Consider the following 23,156-nt stretch of genomic DNA (forward strand, 5'->3'; position numbering starts at 1 on the left):
TTGTGTTTTTGTCTTTTTTTTTTTTTTTTTTAAGTTGTGATGTGATTAACATTCTACATTGGGTTTTGGCTCACAAGTCCTAAAAGATTTATAAGCATTTTACAAGCATTTTTTATTCTTTTCCTGTTATTTTTTTAATGCATAAAAATATTTTTTTGGTATCCTGATATATTGCAATTGACTATTGCCATATTAAGGAACATTTTAGACTTGAATAAAACAAGTTAGTTTATATGAAGTACATGAAGTACATTTAAGTTACCTGACAGAACATATTATGCAGTGAACCTTATTCAACCTTTCAAAAAAAAAAAAAAGATCTGTTTTTGTAGAGTAATTTTTGTATTTATTGGCTGGGGTACATTTGCATTAATTGTGAAATAATAATAATAATAATAATAATAATAATAATAATAATAATAATAAAAGTATTTATATAAGGGGTTTATATGACTTTTTAGATTTGGTATGATGTTTACTTTATTCATGTTCACAGAAAAAATCACCTATTCCCCAATCTCCTAGTTGATATTCTGGTCAATAAATTCTTAATGTTATTTTCTCCCACTAATACATAGAGTCCTTTTGGTTAAAGTGTGCTTCTGTGCTGAAATTAGACATCGGTGAGCTTCTATTGTAAGAATCCAAGCTTTGGACAATGATTACCACAGTGGGAGCTCAGTCTTGACAAACTTGTCATATTAACATAAATACAGTCTTGTTGTTGTTGTTGTTATTATTGTTATTATTATTATTTAAACAGTAACAGTACACCAACAAACCTTATTCTCACCATGAGTCTCCAGCTTTCTCACAATCTGGGTGGCCTTCCCACAGAGCTCAATGATCTAGTATTATGTGGAAAACCAAACCATCTGGAGATTCAGATCAGAGAAACTGAATATTTCCTATGTCCTGTACTAAGTGTAGATAATGTAAGACTACAATTGCAGCTGAGACATGAATAAGCATATTATCTGGAAAGCATTAGGTACCGTTTTACATGTCATATTTGACTAAAAAAACACCTCATTAAATAGGGAGTGTTTACATAGACTCAAAATTATAAACCTCATAAAGCATTTTAACAAATTCTAAGAACAGCATCTTATTAGATAACAAATTAACAATAGATGTCTCAGTGACATACTGTATGTGCTTAAAGTGTAAACAGAGGAATACTAAAGTTCCTGTTGATCCCAGATGCTTCTGATTATAGATTTCTTGGAAAGTATACATTTATAATAATTTAGTTTTTAATGTTTTTTAAATAAGTCTCTTATGCTCTCCAATGCTGCATTTATTTGATCAAAAGGAAAGTAAAAACAGCAATATTGTGAAATACTTTTAGTACAATTTTAAATATAATGTGTTCCTGTGATGGCAAAGCATCATTGACATTTTCAGTTGCCATTTTTCCAGTCTTCAGTCTCACATTATTTATGACGGATCATGTGACACCGAAGACTGAGGTAATTCTATCACAATCCCCATTCTCCATCCCTACAGTTGCCTGAATCCCTCTTGGTTCCTTCCTGCACACACTCCATCACATGCACCTGTTTTCTATTAATCTCCAATGTCCAATCAGAAAGCGAGCTGACAGAAGTCATCGCAGTTTCTTCCTGCCTATCACTAGCCTTGTTTGTGGAAATTGCTACATATATATATATATATATGTATATATATATATATATATATATATGTATATATATATTAGGGCTGGGCAAGTTAACGCGTTTTTATCGCGTTAACGCATTAATTAATTAACGCAGACAATTAGTTTATCGCGCGTTAACGTACTTTTTATTTTGAAAGTCCGTTACTCACTGCGTTTCAATACACATAGCTAGACTGTAATAAAACAACCGAATACAACAGAAACCATGGGTCACAGGAGGGGTGGGATGTTTATCAGTAGGCTACTGGCTGCTTGGGATGAGCTAGCGCGCAAAACAGAAAATCATGTCCAGAGTCGAATTCCATCTGGTTGCAATGTCTTGTATAAGCGACTCCTTCTTTTGTCCAAGTTCAATTTGTTTTTGTTCTAATTCTGCAGCACTCGCTGCACTGTGCTTAAAATGGCCCACGACCTTTCTGCATTTGGCCAGGACGTTGTCAAACGCGCTGTTGTGCAGAGATACTATGACAGAACGCTGGAGACTGCGCGCGACGCAGGGGACGTGTTCAAAATGCAGATGTCTTGCAGCAGCGATCATATTTCTTGCACTATCTGTGCTAAGTGTGCTGACTTTATTTGAAATGTCCCACTGCTGTGCAACATGAATAAAATGTTTAGCGCACGTTTCAGCAAAATGTCTCTCTTTATCATCTGAAAATGTGAATAACCTTGTGTGTCTTAGCAACTGGCTAGGTGCAGATGAGTAAGTAAATGTAAAGTTGGAAGAATGGATAAATTAAGTTAATTTTGTCCACTCAACCTGCATCACTGAAAGATTTTTTTTTTTTTTTTGGACTGAGATTCTTAGTCTCTTAAAGGAGATTGATGTTGTTGCTCGGAAGGGGCCAGTTAAAATGTTATGATCGAGGTTCTGGACATAATTTTTTTTTTTTTTTACAAACTAAATAAAACTTTAATGTTTTATTTAATAAAACATTAATGTTTTAATGTTTTATTTATATGTTAATGTTATATTCAATTTCATTACATTAATGTTTAAGTTAAGATTTACAAGAAATGTTAGCTGCTACTAACTTTTAACTGCTGTAAAAAAGCACTTTATTTTGTTTAAAGTTTTGACAAACAACATTTTATTGCACTTTTATTCATACAGCAGAACTTTGAAAGAATAAAATTACACAATACACTACTTTTGATTTCATTATTGAATTTTGCGCATGCTGCGATTAATCGTGATTAATCGCAGAAAATCATGCGATTAATCGCGATTAAAATATTTAATCGTTGCCCAGCACTATATATTAGGGCCGGGACTCGATTAAAAAAATTAATCTAATTAATTAGAGGCTTTGTAATTAATTAATCGAAATTAATCGCATTTTAATCGCATATAAATATTTGACCTGAGAACAGTGAGAAGTAATTTTTTTTCACATGGATTTATAGTATGCCATTGAATAATGACTGAATACATAAGCTTAAGCAACAAAATATTGTTTATTTTTGTTCAACCAAGTCTAGCAGACCAGTGCAATTTTTGCCATGAAGTGTAGCAGTAGCATATTTAGAAACAATTTAGAAATAGTACATTTCAAATCATTTTTGTTTTTTATTGACATTGATTGTTTTGAAATTCAAATGGTACTTACATGCCTGTGTTTTTATTTCTGTAATAAATATGGCTTTCAAGCCAACAGTTAATTTGGAGGATATTGATGGTTTATTGCAGGTATGTTGTTTACATGAGAAAATCTGTGTTACAAGTTAAACAAAAATTCCAATAAACAATCATATTTTGAATTTAAATAGTTTCTTTGTCTTGAGTTTACATTAATTATTTACATTTTACATTTACATATCCAAAAAGTTTCAGTCTTTTAATTGCGATTAATCACGATTAATCGCGATTAATTTTAAAAAATTGTGCGATTAATTAGTTAATTTTTTTTTATCGATTGACAGCACTAATATATATATCCAATCTCCAGACCTTAATCCAATTGAGAACTTGTGGGGTGATATCAAAAATGCTGTTTCTGAAGCAAAACCAAGAAATGTGAATGAATTGTGGAATGTTGTTAAAGAATCATGGAGTGGAATAACAGCTGAGAGGTGCCACAAGTTGGTTGACTCCATGCCACACAGATGTCAAGCAGTTTTAAAAAACTGTGGTCATACAACTAAATATTAGTTTAGTGATTCACAGGATTGCTAAATCCCAGAAAAAAAAAATGTTTGTACAAAATAGTTTTGAGTTTGTACAGTCAAAGGTAGACACTGCTATTTTTTTGAACACACCCCTTTCAACTAATTGCCCAATTGCACAGCCTTAAGAGCGTGCATATCATGAATGCTGGGTCTTGTTTTTTTTCTACAATCTACTGAACCTACTGGTAACTTGTTTGCCACGTAGCAATAAAAAATATACTAAAAACCTTGATTATTCTGGTTAGTCACACTGCTATTATTTTGAACAATACTGTATCACTAAAAATGGTTTGCCTGTGAATATTAGAATGAGAAGCAGATGTTTACAGTTTTTGCCCGTTGCTTGAACACATTTTGCAAAACTTCGCTCATTGTGCCAAAACTCTACACACAAGTAAACATGACACAACACTCGGAAATATACCATTCACATCTGTGTCAAATTGAAGCTCTACTATCAAAACCTAAACTCTGCTATCAAAACCTAACATTCCTTTGTCAATATGTAACTCTGATGACAAAATGACACATTCTTGCATCATATGCATACACTTTCAGATCAGGGGGAACACACTAGTCTACTTTATAGGAAACACTGCAATCTTTAACTTTCACCGTTTATTCAGGAGGCACATTTTCAAACAACCAAAAAAGCAAATAGGCCTGTTCAATATTGTACATTGTAGCACTGTACATTGCAGTAACATGAATTCAGATAAAGCAAAAAAAAAATAAAAAATTGCACCAGGGAAAATATCCCCTTGCATGTCGAAACCATCCATTGATTGCTGTCACCTGAATGTCACCACAGTTCCATTGCCTGCAGAAGAGACATGCGGAGTGTGGGTGGACTCTCTGCCCAGCTTCCTTCACAGTCAGGCCATGGTTGATGACATGGTCCACCAAAGTTGCTCATATATCATCAGAAATTGGGGTCCGTGCATGGCCTCTTCAACCTCCTCCTCCTCCTCTTCCTCCTCCTCCTCCTCCTCCTCTTCCTATTCCTCCTCTTCCTCTTCCTCATCCTCATCTTCCTCTTCCTATTCCTCTTCCTCCTCCTCCTCCTCCTCCTCCTCCTCCTCCTCCTCCTCCTCCTCTTCCTATTCCTCCTCCTCTTCCTCTTCCTCTTCCTCTTCCTCTTCCTCTTCCTCCTCCTCTTCCTCTGCCTCTTGCTCTCCCTCCATCAATGCTTGCAAATTTCTTGAAATGGCTAAACTGAGAGCTTTTTGTAGCTGGCTGATAGGTGTTCAGTTTTGCAAGTAAGTGCCTTCAGTTGTGTATTTGAGTGGTAGCAATTACCGATGTGTATTGTATTTTGGAGACACGTGTTTTCCAAACGGCACTCTGAGATTTCATTTTTGAACAAAGTGTCTTATGTATGAAATAGAGTGTAGTATGCAGGACCAAGTGTGTTGCATAAAGGAGTAAGTGTGTTGCAGAATTGCAACTAGAGTCCAAAGCAGCGTTTGTGTTTAAGGTAAGGGTACATGTGTTGGAGGTATGGTAACAAAAGCTTCAAGTTGTGTTACTTTAGTCTAAGCATGGGTCTATAGTGTTCAAGCAATGGGCAAAAACTGTAATAGCATCTTTTATCAGATGTTTGTACACATGTGGCTATGGTTGGTGTATCAGTTGGGTTTTTTACAATACCGGTGTCATATCGATACTTTTAAAACAGTACCAGTGCCTGAACTGATACTTTTACTGTATCTATGTCAATGACTCTGATATTTAGTTCCCTTTCAGTTGGTCACTCTCGATGCCATGTCAGTGACCGATGCAAAATGGGATATCGCTTCGATAGACCAATCTACGTTGAGTGTAAACTAAACGAGCCAATGCATATTGGCATGCAATTATTGCATCCAGCTGCAGCTAATCATTGCGTCATTATAATAAGGCAGCAGGTGCAATGCATACCAGGTTTTCGCTGAGGAGCCGAGCGTTAGTATCGTTCTGCTCAACTGTGTCTGCTGTCAACTACGAGTTCAGCACGCTCTCGGAAGCTTTGTGTGTTGGCGAGACGGCGCTTCAGCGGCGGTTGTTCCTGTGTCGAGTGGATTGCACACTTCAGGCTGCACTACCCTTGTCGTGTTGCAAGCGGCCAATTCCCCTGTGCGAGCACAGGGATTTGGTGCTCTGGCACCTGAGCCTGTTGGGCCTTTGGGTCAACTGGGAAAACCAAAGTTTTGCTGAGGCAGAGGATCTCTTTTATCGGTATGGAGTTGGATTCGGTCGAACAGACAGCATGCAGACAGAGGAACGTGCACGGTCGGTGCTAGCCTGCTTGAATACATTCAAGGGCAGGACAGCGGTCCCACTGAAACGTTTTCAGAGGCTCTTGTGGCATATGGCGGCGGCTGCGGCAGCACTTACAGTACACCGCTTGGCCTGTTACTAATGAGACCACTCCAGCACTGGCTTTATGGCCGAGTCCCGAGGTGGGCGTGGAAGCGCGACACTCACCAGGTCCAAGTTACACCAGCCTGTTGCTAACCCTCACCCCGTGGTCAGATCTTGCATTTCTCAGGGCAGGGGTGTCCCTAGAGCAGATCTCCAGGCATGCTGTGGTTTACACGGAGGTTCTAGGTGACCCACCCCAGGAGGTAGTGAACACCATCACTTCGGCAAGAGCACCGTCTACGAGACACGCTTACACCTTGAAGTGGAATCTGTTCGTCGAGTGGTGTTCTTCTCATTGAGAAGAGCCCCGAAGATGCCCTATTGCGGTCGTGCTTTCCTTTCCTTCCATTTTTTTTTTCTTCTTCTAAGGAGAAGCTTGCTAATGAAAGTTTATTTGACTTGACAAAGTGTAGCTGGAAGCCAGTGCTTAATGGGGTTGCTGTGAATGATCAGCAATACTTTGTATCTCCACCCTCAAGCCAAGAAAATGAATTATTTAAAATAACCTGCAGCTACACTTAGTGGCAATACAAGAAGAAAGAGAACATCACAAAAGGGGTTTTGTTCTTCAGGCAGTCTGTTGAGAATATTTCTAACAAATAAGAGTGTGAAAAACAGTTTGTGCACATGCATGAAAACAAATTTACATGTTTTAATTTGCTTGTTTTTTTCAAGATATAATATGTTCAATATAAGTTATAACATATAATATATGTTTAGGACTGTTTATAATTTTTTTTTTTTTTTTTTTTACTTGAATACAGACTTTGGTATCATATGATTTATGAAACTGTGGCACTGATTACCTCACGAAAAAAAAAGAAAAGAGAAACCCTGAGCAAACAAGTGTGAAATGTGAAATTAAACATTGAAAAAAGATTTCATTGTCACAGCAGTCATATGAACATTATGCGTCAGAAAAAGTGTGCATCTTTAGAATTTTGTCTTTGAACTTTTGTTATTGCGGTAGCTCCATAGCTTCACTGTAGAGTATTTAGCTGGTTAAATGGATTAACTAGTTAACAAAAGTTATTGTGTGCACTGTAATGCTCAAAGCTGATATGAATGTCAGTAGACCAGGACATTTGAAAAATGAGCAGTTCATTCATAAATTCGTACAGTCTTACTGTTACACTGTGGAAATACAAATGGAAGACAGAAGACCAGTGAAGCACTGGAAAGGGGAGAAGCTACATAAGGTCTATACAAGTATATAAAGGGGTTGAAATGGCAATTTTTCTAAAGAGCCCTGTGGTGCAACATTCAAATTGACAAATCAGAGAGAGAGAGAGAGAGAGAGAGAGAGAGAGAGAGAGAGAGTATCAAAGTACTACTGTGCCATAATGTGCTAAAACAAATTGTATAAACAGTTTGCAGGAGACTGTTTAAGTTCCCCAATTATGGATTTTTGAAAATTACCTTCCATGCAGTGTGAAACAGCTCTAAGTGAATGAAAACATCCTGAAAAGTTTTAAAGCTGAAAGTGTACTATGTATAAAGTTATTATCTCTCAAAAAGAAACAGTCAACACTGAATCATTGAAACAAGAAGTTTTTAAAATCCCAAGCCATTTCAAATTGATTTTAGCATATTGCCCATCCACTTGTTGGTCTTTTTGATTAATGAAAATGCAAATCAATTCTTGGCCATTAGGTAGCAGTTAGCGGTTTCCTCGTTAATTGATAAGACACTGACACTGCAACAAATCCACCTTTGATATTTCTTATGGGCCAATGAGGGTCTTTTTTGTCTGAACTGAAGAAAATTTAAAATAATAAAAATAAAAAATAGTCCGGCCAATCAAAGGCCCCTGCACATGTGGGGCCTCCAGGCTGCAGCCTAGGCAAGCCTGTGCATTAATTCACACCTGACTATACTCTCTTAAATAAAATACCATTTAAAAGCCCATGCTGCAGTACTACACAAGAGTAAATATTGTGTGGACTGCAGTTGATTAGTTAATGAAACACAGGCTTCTGTGGTGAAATCCTAGGGTCACAACTATTCAGTGTATTTACTCCTCAGTGTTTTAAAAAGCGGATGGGATAACTCCAGTCTGATGGCCTGGCTATAATGATGGGCTGAGTCCTAATGCAAGTGCAGTGGATGGTGTTTGAGGAATGGGCAAGTTTCTTTACTAACAGGCTTTGGCAGCCTGCCAATGGAGCTCTGGCAGCAGAGATGAAGGCTTAGCTGCACCACAAAGAGGCAAAAGAAGCACATAAACCTTCTGTGAAGGAGCAGAGGCAGGAGAGTAGAGAGGGTAGAAAATGACAGAGATGAGATGAAAAGAGAGAAAGCCGAGGAATGGGTGGGGAGAGAAGTATTGGGGAGTCAAGAAAAAGAGAAAGAAATGAGAAGAGTACTTGGGTCAGATGGAAAAGAAGGAAAAGGAATAAGAATAAGAAGAGAGGAAAACAGGGAAAATCGTCAAGAGGCAGACAATGCTGCAGAACCACGGGACACAGAGTGGATCTCTGTCTCGATGGGATTGTAGAACAATGGGAAGAACAATACAACGTCTCTACACTTTGCTCCTTCAATGAGGCTTTATATCAACTGAATATCAACTGATGTTTTGGATAGTGTCCTTTCAAAGTGGGAGGAAAACCAATAAACACTTTTTACGTACAAAACTTGGTTACCCATTGCAGCTAGAATTGCCAGGTGATATGACAATAACGTTCCTGAATATATATAGGTCATGCCAGAGAGACGAGTTTACTGCTGGTGTGTACAGTACATCTCAAATCTACATCCATGTATGTAATATGTTAAGATGTGGATGTCAAACCAGATGATATATTTTCCTCTACTGCACTATCAGTCAATGTAAGTAAAAAAAAGGGGGGGGGGGGGGGGTCACCATCTTCTCCCCTCCTCCTCCCAAGCTTGAGTTACTTTCAGCTTCCAAACACACCAGCATGATTGACATGTACAATGTGGCATGGCATGAGTGATGTTCACCTGCATTGTCCAGCCTGCCAAATATTCATGTGGTAAACAAAAAGGTCAGCAGTGATCTACAGGACCTGTGTTTGACGGCTGGGCAGAACAAGACTTCTGTACGAGGACTGATGTTGTAAACCAGGGTCACTAACCCATGAAACTCTTATTCAGGCTTTATCCCTAGTGTTTGTTTTCCCTGATGCCTTTAGAGAGCTCAGAGATAGTCTCATGTAGCCAGACCTGCAGACTGATGGTTGAAGGTCTGAAATCCATGGCAGCTGCTGGCTTATTTTGAGCAATAAACAATTAAAGTGATTCTATTATGGGTAATGAAAGGTTCATATTTTGGTTTTGTGAGTCTCCAATAACAGGATGGCATACATGCAAGGTCAAAAATACTTTAATTGTCTTATAATATGCATTTATTTTGACCTTACTTGCTCAACGACTCCCAAATGATTTTCTTAATGATTATTATTTTTTTCCAAACCCCTTCTTTGTGTGATGCTAAACTGTGGTTATCGGTCCAATTGGTCTCATTTCCATTTCATCATGTCTGTAATGCCCGATAAAGCAGCGTTTATGAGCAGCAGTACTGCTTTGTGAACAGTGTTAATATATTTTTATTATTATTATTATTTTTACATGTACAAAAATTTTGTGTCACGTCTTGTGTCTTGAGTTAAGTGTTGGCATTAATGATAATCAAACAACAAAAGACGAATGGTATTTGTAGATTTTATAAGAATTTAAATAGTATACTTTTTTTTCCCTACCTTTACATTCATATTTATGCAGACAATAAATAAATTACTACTACTTAGAAAGAGCACATAAACACAAAGAGTAGCCTAAGGGCCCCTGACCACCTTAATCTGCCCCTGGGTGTTGTGAACATTTTGTAATGATCATGGTGGAAGTAATTCATCTGTTGATGATCAAAAGCTAATTTGCATAATTCATTATTTGCTAAAAACAAATGTACATGTGCAAGTTGTTCTTGTTTGTTTGTTTTGTGAATGTATTTAATTTAATTATAAACATTATATTATTTTGTATATATATATATATATATATATATATATATATATATATATATTGTACTTTATACATATAGATTTTTATATTTCTAATTTATTTTCACAGATAAAATATGGATTGTGAACATCTTATGTTTTTATTGTAAAACAGCCAGATTCACAGTGAAAACATGATTTGATTTTTAAAGACTAAATCTACATCCTTTATTTCCCCGACAATTAACAGACAATTTAAACAGTAAATGGCATAACCTAGACTGACCTCAAGAACAGTATTGTATTAATGTGCAAAATCTTAGATAATTATTATGTATTTATTTATAGATTTATATTTTATAGTATAGATGTATTTAAAAAGATTTATTCACATTAAATATGGAATATAAAAAAAATATGTTATTTTACTTGATAATTTTACTTGAGTATCACACGTCAAGACAAACAGTTCTATGAGGGTCCTTCAATTGAAGGAAAGAGCACCATTAGTTTAAACTCTAATAATGGAATATTGGTGAAACAGATTTGGCAAATCCTCCAGTTCAAATATTTTGCAGCCTTGAGCACTTGAGCCAATCAAAGGTGACCAATCAAAGATGTTAAAGTTAGTCAGAATCCCCTCATTACCACTCAGGCCATCTAAGTTCTGCACACTCATGAATGTGAAGATATTCATTGTGCAGTGTAGACAGCTTCATTGGCTGAACAGATGTTTCCGTGCAGCAGAACCACACACACACACACACACACACACATATTTATACACATTGTGTGTGTCAAAATAGATATGCATTAAACAGTGTTAATGTAGACAGATTCATATGTAATATTCTAATTCTGCTTGTACATATTCCACTTTACTACATCATCTTATCTAATTTTCATTCTGAAGCAGGCCTGCCTCAAGATAATTTCAAACATGACAGATGTTTGGTGTGACACACAGGATGTAATTAAACTCGGGGGGCCATGAAAGATCCCGACCCCCAACTGCTCTAGACACCTGTTAAACAAAAGATGACTGACAAACCAAAGTCAAAACACGTTCAGTTCCTCACACCATCCAGAGAGCTCTTATAGCAGTAACTCATATAGATGGACTCAACCTTAACAGACATGGGGCCCTATTTTAACGATCTGAAACGCAAGTGTCAAAGCGCGAAGCGCAAGTAACTTTGTGGGTGGGTCTCGGCGCTGTTGCTATTTTCCCGGCGGGATTAATGGCTCTTGCGCCCGGCGCAAATCTAAAGTGGGTTGGTCTGAAGCAGCTTCATTATTCATAGGTGTGGTTTGGGCGTATCGTGAAATAAACCAATCAGAGCGTCATCCAGCATTCCCTTTAAAAGCAGGTGCGCAAGTTGCAATTTTGGGTTGCTATTATTATGGCGTATTTACCAGGCGCACGCCAGGAGCGGTTCACAGCCGAGGAGACTGTTGTTCTTGTAAGAGCAGTGAAAGACAGAGAAGTTGTGTTGTATGGGGATGGGAGAATAATTAGCCTGAATAATTTGTAAGCTAGATTTATGCCTATTTTGTTCACATCTTCGTGGCACACCACAATGATTTCCGTCATCTCATGTGTTAATATTTTTTTAGTGTAACAATTTATGATTTGCGAAAATAACTGTTGCATCTGTGTAGATTATATGAGCAAAGTGTATGCGCGTTGTGCACGCTATACATTATGGTCAAGCATGCGCCCTTAAAATAGCATAATGAACAACGCGCAACGCTCCACTGACTTTAGACTAGGTTTTTTCTGGTCAGTGGCGCAATTGTTTAATGGAACAGCAAAATAGCACCAGGGATTGTTTGCGCCGGAACACGCCTCCTTTTTTGCGCTGAACCGCCCAGGGAGCGCAAGTTCATTCACTAGTTTAGCGACGTGCCTCTGTGGAGGGAAAAGCGCGCTTTGCGCGGGTGCAAAATAGGAATGACACATGCGTCGGTGTACAAAGTCAATTGCGCTGGGTGCAAGATAGGGCCCATGGACTAAAAGCCATGAGACTCTCATTTTGATTTCATGGGGTGTGTAATAAGTTTAGACCTCCTAAGCAGTCATTTAAATGGATCAATATATTTCAGGTTGTATTAAAAATGTCAAGCTAACCAAATTATTTAATTTTTCAAAAGAACTTACTAGAACATCTGAATTAACCTTCTTACGTTTCAGGTTCATTCAATTATGTTTAATAGATGTAGTGAATATATGGGCTGTATGCAGGTAAAATCAAGTACTGAGTTATCACAAAGGAGATATCAAAAAACTATTCTAAACAGTCACTGAATAAATCACAGCAGCTTGGGCTGAGATAAAACTGTTAACACAGTGCCATTTTTATGTCTTAAACCAGAATGCCACAGCTTAGCATCTGCTATTTCTTTCCCACTGAGCTGAGCAGAAGATAAGCTGATAAACTAATGATATACTCTCAGTATGGTTTCTGTCAGCAAACAAATTGCAGTTGTCTATGCTCTGGGCAACAGTAAAAATGAGCTGTGTATTTTTACAGCTTGTTTATTGAGACCTCTGAGAAATGATCACTTTTTCATCAGCCTATTTTATAGATATGAATTGCATGAATTAATACAATGCCTATGACCATGACATTTTCATTTGAGATACTGAATCATCACTTGGAGAAGTTCCTACTAGCTCTCATACTGCAAGGGGAATTGAAAAGCATTTAAAGATCCACCATTATGAAGTTCTGACAAAGATATTTATTTGTAAGGATTGCATTCTCTACCTGACCTTCAATAGCTTCACATCTACTGCTGACATATTAAGTGCATTCAGTTGAAAAGTACAAAAGGATCACCACTTGAAATAAAGGAAGGCCAAGGAAGTTAACTCTGGTAAAACATCTCCAACATATTTCCCCATTTAGATGAAATATAGCCAATAAAACACATAAGAACAAGTAGTATTTAAACAATCGGAACCTCAAGAGCCAGTGGAAATATTGGCTGGCAGAAACACTGGGACTCAAACATATTTCAGCTACATGGCGTGTTTCAAATAAATGGTTATTTTGTAGTTTTACGTTCCCATTCAAAAGTTTGAGGTCGGTTAAGATATTATGTTTTTGAAAATAAGTCTCTTATGCTTCGTGTATTTGAATACAGTAATTGATAAACAGTAAAAACAGTAATCTAATAAAATATTATTTCATTTTATGATTCCTGTCTATGATTCCTTATTGCTGTCATGGCAAAGCAAAATTTTCTCCAGTTATTCATGTCACACAATACTTCTAATATGCTGATTTGGTGTTCAATATATATTTGTTATATTACTTATAAATACATTATTTTTCATGACTTCTGAATAGAAAGTTCAAAAGAACAACATTTATGTCAACATAAATATATTTCCTTAAATATTTCTAATAGATTCAGTGTGTTCTTGTTAAATAAAAAAAATAAACCTTAGAACATTAGTGTACATTTAAATATTTAAATATATTGATATGAATTGAGTTTTTGAGTTTATAAACGAAACAATGTTTTATTCAACAGTGAGTTCTATTTTTCAGTTTGACTGGATGGGCAACATTACAAGAGTGCTGAGGTGAAGTCCAACAAGCTATTAGTTCTGAATAATTTTGATAAGGCTCATTTCTCTTTTACGGTAATTCAAAATGGATTGTTAAATATGCATGAGGCTTGTTGTTGTAGTGGACACAATATAAACATTATAGAAGACCTGGAATATTGTTTGGATGCAATCTCCCTCCACATATTGAAACGCCATAGTATTGATATTATTATTATTTTTGCCTGATAATTGACTTGTCAATCTAGCAATAGCTGTTGTCTCCTGTATTTCCATTAATCTCATTTATCCAACTTCCATTTCTTGTACTGTTACAGATTGAACTGCACTAAAAATAGTTCAGTCCTTCTATTATCGTCCCCCTCCGGCCTCTGCAGCTCCCCATCTCTCTTGCTGTCTCCCACTGCACAGTTACTCCTCATCTGAGTGTCTCAGAGCAGCACCAGATCAGGTGTCCACGCAGTAGGGGTCACTGCTGCCTACTGGAAAGGCCACTTCCCCTTCCCTCAGCATTCCCTCGATGTATGGCAACCAATTTAGCACGTACCGCTACAGCCCTTCATGCCGGCATGCTATACGTCTCTCTCTTTGTCCCCTGACTAAGAACTGCTTTGAGGCGAACAGGAAAAGAGCACAAGACCATCGGCCATAGCCAATCAGAGGCCAATTTGGACTGAGACTAACTATAACAACAGATGTTGTTAAAGGCTTGATAAAGGGTTAGGAGATAATTATAGTGGAATATAGCACACTTGGAAGATATATATATATATATATATATATATATATATATATATATATATATATATATATATATATATATATATATATATATATATATATATATATTTTATCCTTTGATAGTGGAGAAAGCGAGAAAGATTCTGGAGTTATTTTCAGTTTTGGGAGAGGCACAGCAATGAATGTGGATTGGGGGAAGGCCAGAAGTTTAAGAGACATGTATGCACACATGCACCATTGTCACACAGACACACACACACACACACACACACACATACTTCACCTCCATCCCCTTGCTCTGTGGAAATGACCCTATGTGCTCTGAACACTAAATCAGGTTAAGCCTCCACTGTCTCCCGGCTAGCAGAGCACTTCATCACTCACACGCCACAGTCAATGCCACAGCAAAGGACAATCCCTCCTCTCTGTCTGCCTCTGCATGTGCATACTAATAGATATGAGCTGTAAAATCCTTCCAACATTTTTGTGTCTCTGTTTGATCTTTACAAATCCACCTGGTGCAGGTTTGAAATGAATTTCACATATTTGTTCAGAAAAAAAGGTTTTGTTTTGCATGCCAATCCCTGAATTCTAATTCAGTCAAAATGCATGTGATGTAACTTTCATGTTGACTTTAATGTCTGTATGTTTAGGATATTAGAAATCCCAATTACACACATTCATCTGTCCCGATCAAAATGCAGAAGGCAGATATTGTTAACCCTATAAAGCCTACTGTATTATACTTGACACGGTCCTTTAAATTATCAGCATGATTTAAACATAGCTGAAAAACTTGTTGCACACAATCTACAACGAGCTGTCTGCCCTCTGATTCATAGGTCATTCTTTGTTAGCAAATATAATTAGGTAAATGTAAAAATACCTTCTATACTGTTATGAAAAAAAAAAAAAACTACAACAACACCAAACATTTATTATTGTTGCATATGTCAGGCTTTAAAGGGTTAAAGCATTATCCTTCAGTTTTACCATAGTAATAAATAAATAAACAATAACTAATCAATTCTGTTAATGTTGTTCCTCATTAACCCTCACACTCAAATGAGATTAGATGCTTTAAATATATGTAATACAACGTGTTTAGCAGGAGTAATTGGCTGGCTGGAGTGTGTACATCAGTCTGAGAATGTGCAAATTCATTGCATTTATTTATGGTCATTCACTGGATTCATGAATGTGTTTTGTTGTTGTTGTTGTTGTTGTTTCTTAAAAATTAATAATGTTAACATTTTATGGAGCCCAGATAAATATGAAAGCCCTGAACTAAAAGATGGGGGGGGGGGTGCATGTGTTGTAGCTCAACATTAAATAAATAAATAAATGAATAAAAACAATCTGGGAGGCACTGTAGCACACATATTTTTGTGTTTTGCTTATAATTAATCAATTGTTAGATTGGAAGGTTGGGAATGAAAAATCACCTTTATGCTTAAATTTTACGTATGTTTTCAAGCCCGTTGTGTCTCCCAAACCACAAATAGAACATGAGGGTTAAAAGAAAAACATGAATTTAAGGTTCACACATGTGCTCATCTATTGGAGTATTCAAATGTTAAATGTATGAGGTTTTTCCTTAAGGGATTACGTCTTCATAATAGAGCTTACATTCATTCTGGAACAGCACACGTTTTATTATATTTATAATCATATTTCTTTTGGTATTCCTCGTGTCTTGGGGTAGCACAGTGCACATGAGAGTATTTTGGTCAGAGAGCATTGAGTCTGATGGCTTCTAGTTGAGGGATCTTGATGTCAGGTATGGCAGAGTTTTGTTTACCTGACCTTGAGCCTCTCAGTGTCTGTGTCTTCCCGACTGTGTGGATTAGCTACTTTTTTCCCTGAGGTAATCTTCTCTCTCTCGCTCTGACAAGCATGCGCACACACACACTCTCATGCTCGCTAACACTCTCACACTCACACATGCACACAAAAGATTTAATTGCCCCTCACTGATCTAAATTCTCAGTCCTTAAGCTGCCTCTCAGTCCAGGGTGGCTGCACCATCTCAAAAAGACCTCCACTCTTGCCTGGTTGAATTTGTCTCCATGTTCACCTGAAGTGTCAAATGCCACCTGATCATCTATATTTGTTTCATTGGACCAGTGAACACAATGGAACAAAGAGCAGGAGTTCTTCAAATAAAGAATAAGCTGAGACGCTTCTGTCATTAAATGCCCACTGCAGGTGCAAGGTCTAATTGTAGCAAATTGCAGTGAATGTGCAAAGCGCAGTCCATGCCCACATACTCATTTGAACAAATGATAAGGTTTTTAGTGCTTTCTGCTGAGAAAGAAGGTTCCATAATTTGAATGTGTTTTTTATTTTATTTTATTTTTTTATAATAAAAATATGCTCTGCCATTGACAGTTTAAATAAGTGTATTGGTATGTCATGGTTAGAAAACTAAAGGCACAGGGATTCATATTCACTTGATTCATATTCACAGAGCTTGGGAGCTCTGAAAACACTTATTTACTACACTGTTAAGTCCGAAATATTTTCATAGCTAGTTCCTAGCTATTTATCAGAGAGCATTTTATCCAGTTTGTCATTCAAGTGGCTTACAGTACTTTGAAAGAATTATTCAGTAACACTTTATAATAACTTTAATTTATAAATCATTAACAAACATTATATAATCATCCAGGTGGATGCTTCACACTGGTTGAGGTTGAGGAGAGCACTTTGGGTGTACAGCAATACAAAATAAAGTGCTATATAAATGCCTCATTCATTCATTCATTCATTCATTCATTAATGCTTAACAGAACATTAGTTAATGTATATTCACATAGCTGGAAATATTATATAATGTTCTTTTTAATGTTTACTATACTACTAAACATTACCCAATTATTAATATATGATTATTTAATGTAAATTGAAATCCTTAAATGTTAGTAAATTTTCAGTTCATATGATCTTCATGTGTTTGTCTTTGTTGTGTAGACCTCCATTTACACACCTTAATAAATAATCTATTATTTGAATATAATTTATATTTAAATATATTATATGTTCATGTTATTGCAGTACCCAGTCTAAAGTGGAAACTAATCATCTGTGCAAATGTTTATAAATGTTTACTAATCATTTATACCTTTATGAGCGGTCATCTCATTGGCGATCACGGCTGTGGTTGGGATTACAGCTTGCTGATATACAGTCATATTGGATGGCTATGAGTGTGATATTGTGTTTATTCATCGGTTTGATGGCATGAGTGTGTAAATGCATAAGAAACAACAACTTGTCTTTAAAAACTCTTCTTTTTTTGTGTGCAGAACTACTTCATCCAGCCTTGGATTCAAATCTCAGTTTGACAGTTTAACAGCTGAGCCCAAGCCTCTGTTACTAATTTGAAAACATCACTTTAGAGCTCCATCTCAATAATGAATGTCCACTGAGGAAAGCGATATCTTTTACATTTCATATGTTAATAGTGCTTTCCAATGACTCAGTGCAGTTTTGGGCTGAAAAAAAAAATCAAATAGATGTTAACTTTATTAACAAACCACATATTTGAATTAGTGTTGCTTTTGTCAATGAAAATTATGGCTAAATATCGTCGTCAATTAACCTTTATCACGTGACGAAAATGAGACGAGAGGCAACGTAAATGCTGGTCATGTGATGATGACCATAATTAAATGTCTAATGCAATACTGTTGATGAATAAAAATAAGACTAAGTGTGGTTAACAAAATAAAAACTATGCTAAAATGTCTCTTAATTTTCGTTGACCTAAACAAGACGAAACAAAATGTTATTTTGTCTTGTTTAGTGACATTATTATTATTATTATTATTATTATTATTATTATTATTATTATTACTTTGCAGTATTTCTGTTTCCTAAGATAAGATAACAATATTATAATAAGATAACCTTGTTTAAAAAGGGTTTGGCTTAAAGAAAGTTTTGGTTTTGTCTGTACTACTATGTACTTATACTATCCTGACTGGTTTAAATAGAATTGCATTACTAAAAATACATTAGTCATGGATAATTCTGACTAAAACAAGACTAAAATGCTCAGACTTTTAGTTGACTGAAACTTGACTATACTAAAAGGAATATGAATGTGACTAAAAGTTATAAAAAAACTAAAATTAAAGCTTCACACAAAGACTAGACTAAAACTAAAATTGAAACATGCTGCCAAAAACAACACTAATTTGAATCCTAAACATGTACATTTGCACCTTTGCATCTTAAAACTACATTATGCGTTTGTGTGCATCAGTTAGATCGCATTAATTTGATTAATTAAACTGACTTGGAACTACCTGTGAATTAAATGGTTTTAATACATAAACTGCTAATCAGAATCAAGTATTCAGACAGACCATGGTATAAAAATGCAATATCACACCCGTAGCCGTGCAATATGGCTGTATATCTGTACGACTGTGATTAGGAAGTAGTTTTAAAAAAAAAAGAGGGTTTTTAGCTTACTTATCCATAAACAACTTCTATCCACTCTTTTTGGTTCCACAGATCTTCTTTGCATGTCTTTGAATCTAGAGATGGTGTACTATTGTTAGTTCTGTAACATTGTCCTCTACAGTACTACAATGAAAACACAGATTGCTGGACTAACTTGTCAATGGCTGGGAACCATTGTGTCGTTAATATTGTCAAAGGCATGCAGAGTTAAATATTTTCGGGTTTCCTATGTCAGAAATATGAACAAAGATGAATATATAAAATATATATAAAAAAATTGCAGCTTAGTTAAAAAAAAAAAAAAAAAAGGTTTTTTCATCCTGTAATGAATTTTTGAGTGTGACAGTATGTTTTCATAGTAGGCTGACATCTTATCTACCGTGTAAAGATTTAAGAAAAATATGTCCCCTTAAACTAATCAACAGATTTGTAAAATACAAAAGCAAGCATTAGTGGCCAATTTTGATTTTGAAGTAGCTATTAACTTAATGATAATTTGCCCTTGTTGTTGTCAGCAGTGTGCTCTTGGGTCCTTGTTTGTCAAGTTAATGATAGTTAATGAGAGTGTTAAGCCTCTCTCACTTGAATTAATTAAAACATAATCCTTGTAATTGTGACAATCTCCTGCTACGACGATGGCACTATGTCTGACAAGGGCTTCTTTGTGCACTCATGCTAATAAAGCACTTCGGAGAGAAGTGCTTAGAGCATAGCTTTCTAATTTGAAGTTGCATGGTAATTAAGAAGTTTAAATTGTTGTGGAATTTCCTTTTTTATTACAAGGGGTACAGAGTTTGTGTGTAGGACCTGCAGTACTCAAAAGTGTCAGTCTACTGGCCAACTTACTATTTTGCAAAGTGTTTTTTTGTGTTTTAACATTACTTAGAGAAGATTAAGGTATTACTAAATTAATATAGGAGCACGAATTAAATTTATATAAATCACGAGCATAGGCACTGACTTTTTTTTCGAGGGATATACAGTATTAATCTCAATCCAAAACCTAGATTAAATAAATAAATAAATAAATAAAGTAAAAAAAATATATATTAAAATATAAATATATATATTTGGATTTATTTTACATTTGCATTCAATCTCCCAAAATGCCAACAGGATTTTAAGTCTTTGATTTATTAAGGCCAGATAAGTTTAGCCAAATCAAGGCTGCTGTTGAATGGAAGCAAATCCTCTAAACATCAAAGTTAAGTCCTTCAGCTCTGTGATGGCTGCTTGTAACATTTTCCGCCTTTGCGGATTTATTCAGTTCTGTGAAATCTTTCAGGATCAACATAAAGGCTTATTTCCAAACGATCATGTCCTCAAACACACACAACATACATTTACTTGTTGAGTGGTTTGCTTCAGCTTAGCTCTGATGGTTTATTCTGTTGAGCCACTAGCATTTCACAGCTAACTTTTCTGAGCCACTAGCTCAGAATATCAGACAATACCATCATTTACGATACCAGAATGGTATTGAAAGATGATTATATGACTGCCAACATTACTAGAAGTTCCCAGAAAACAATAATAATTTACATACAGCTTTAATCTATAGATGTGTCTAAGGGGAAACTCGCAGTGTGACTTGCTGTGTACATGTTTAATACAACAATTTTTGTATTGAATAATGTCATTTTCCATTGGACACTTTTCTATTCCATAAGGATAAAGGGGCTAACGTGTCACCGCATATGAAAAGCTGAAAAAGGGGTAGAAAACATTATATTTTAAAGAATAACAAACACTGAGCCACACTGACTTTCTTTGTATGGATATATTCAAAATATAAAAATGCCAAACAAGTCATACAGGTTCGGAATGACATGAGGGGGAGCAAATGATGACATAATTGAACTTTAATATGCAAAATTTCACACACTCTAACGTTCTTCTTTGGGCAGACTTACATGAGTTTGGTCTCCTGGAATTCAGTCTTGGAGAGCTAAGGGCTTCCCTAGACCACACGGCTGGATTATTGTGACTGCTCTTTCTCAGCAAGCGGCTGTCTATATCCTGTTAGTCTAACCACAATGGAATAAAGACAGAGGTGTGCCTTTCATCAGGCTAATTCCTGGTGAAACCTCAAGATAATAGGGTTGAATTTTAATGTATTTCTTCTGTGTGTGTGCTGCAGTAAGTGCGTGAAACAGATACTTTTCTAGCTTTTCCTTTTCCACTGTTCAAACACTCTAAAGGGCTCATGATCTGGGCTGATGCATAGGTCTAGTGGCTTATTGTGTCAGTGTAAACATGTCTTATTAAAAGAAAGATGGACTTTTAACAAAGCAGTGTTCACCAGTGGAGTTGTGTGGGGTTTTACATTCATTTATATTCCTATTTACATTTATATAGATTCTCTTGGCAGGTGTTTTCTTTGACTATAAACTACAAACAGTCCAACAAAAAGTTAACAGTACAAATGGTTATTGGAATTAGTTTTGCGATTGTTGATCCTAACCTCAGTATGTTTAAATGCTGCTATTCCTCTCATCAATGTGTTTTCAGAATAAACAAGATGTTTGGGTCCTGGACTTATGTGTGGGTGAAACAAGTCTGAATCTGGTTTGGATCATTTCCAAATCCCACTATCCACTTATCTTTATTGTTTTTGCAGAGCTACCAGTCACCCATAGTAAAACTGGCATATTATAATAATTTTTAAAGGATCATTTGAAACTGAAGACTGAAATGGCTGATGGAAATTCAGCTGTGTCATCACAGGAATGAATTACATGTTAAAATGTATTCAAATTGAAAAAAAGATGTTTTTAAATTGTAATAATGTTGTTGTTGGAAAAATCCTGGAAGAGTCAAATAAACTTGTCAAAACTGCCCCTTGTCATGCCTCATCCTTAATAAAGGCAAAATAATAATAATAATAATAATAATATACGTCCGATAAATAAAAAAGAGTCTTGTAAATATTTGAAGTGTTTGTGTATTCCTACATTTTCTGCCTCAGTTTTATTTAATATTTTCTTTTCTTTACTCTTTTGTCTGTTTCAGATGCAACAAAAAGCTTTGAATTTATAAATGTTTAATTAATCAAAGACTTGCTTTTGAGGGGGTGTTATTTCTTTATCATCAATAGTTGCCATTTTCAATCAATATAATTTGATGTCTGGAATGTTTTTCTAAGCTGTGAAATGAGAAAACAAATATAAAATAATAGGGATGCACGATATTGGATTTTGGCCGATATTCGATATGCCGATATTTTCTAAATAATTTTGGCCGATGCCGATACCGATATCGATATATATACAAATATATACTGATATATTTAAACTTTAATTTTACTGAAGAGAAATCCATGTATCTTTTCTGTACTGATTCTACCATCAATGTATTATTTTACAAATGTAGACAGACATTCACATCTGAAAAACAGGTCAATTATTTCACTTGGAGAATATCGGTTTGGCTCATCGGCAGAAATATTCATATCGGCCGATACCGATAATTGTCATTTTAAGCTTTTATCGGCCGATACCGATGTTGTGCCGATATTATCGTGCATCCCTATAAAATAACAAAGAGTGGTAACCCAATGAACAGCCACTTCCAGTGCATTTGAATGAGAGGCGTTCCAGTAATTGCCTTTAAGCCTGATATAACTGATTCCTTCCCCCCCCCCCTTTTTTTTTTTTTTTGCAGATGTTAATGAATGCGAAAGAAGCCCCTGTAAAAATGGAGGGATCTGCACGGATTTGGTTGCAAACTATTCCTGTGAATGCCCAGGGGAATATATGGGAAGAAACTGCCAGTACAGTAAGTACACTGTAAAAAAATTTGCCGTTAAATAACAGTATTTTTCTGGCAGCAGGGGTGCCAGTAAAGTACTGTTAATTTACAGCTCTTAACCATTAATTTACCACTCTTATTTTTTAACAGTATTTTACCGTAAATTCTACCATGGAAATTAACTCCACTCCCACTGCTTCAAACAGTTCGAGTTTTTAAACTAGCATTCCTACGATGTTAGTACTATGAACTTATTTCATTTGAGTCCACTGAGAAGGAATATTTCTTACACTTAATGTGCAGTAATAAAGTAACTAAATACATGACTTTTACTCAAATCACTGCAGCTCATTGTCAGCTGTATTACACATGTATGTGCTGAAGTACTTAACAC

The 23,156-nt window shown here is 35.8% G+C and overlaps 1 protein-coding gene across 1 annotated transcript in view; it reads left to right on the top strand.

Moving 5' to 3' along the window:
* LOC113091259 (EGF-like repeat and discoidin I-like domain-containing protein 3) overlaps positions 1-23,156 on the top strand; it is a 148,020-nt gene that overhangs the window by 42,630 nt on the left and 82,234 nt on the right. Inside the window, exon 5 of the mRNA XM_026256667.1 lies at positions 22,676-22,789. Within this exon, the coding sequence (XP_026112452.1) occupies positions 22,676-22,789 (114 nt within the window). The remainder of the gene's footprint in view (positions 1-22,675; positions 22,790-23,156) is intronic.

This window comes from Carassius auratus, unplaced genomic scaffold (genome assembly GCF_003368295.1).
Source record: "Carassius auratus strain Wakin unplaced genomic scaffold, ASM336829v1 scaf_tig00214150, whole genome shotgun sequence".
Classification (NCBI taxonomy): domain Eukaryota; kingdom Metazoa; phylum Chordata; class Actinopteri; order Cypriniformes; family Cyprinidae; genus Carassius; species Carassius auratus.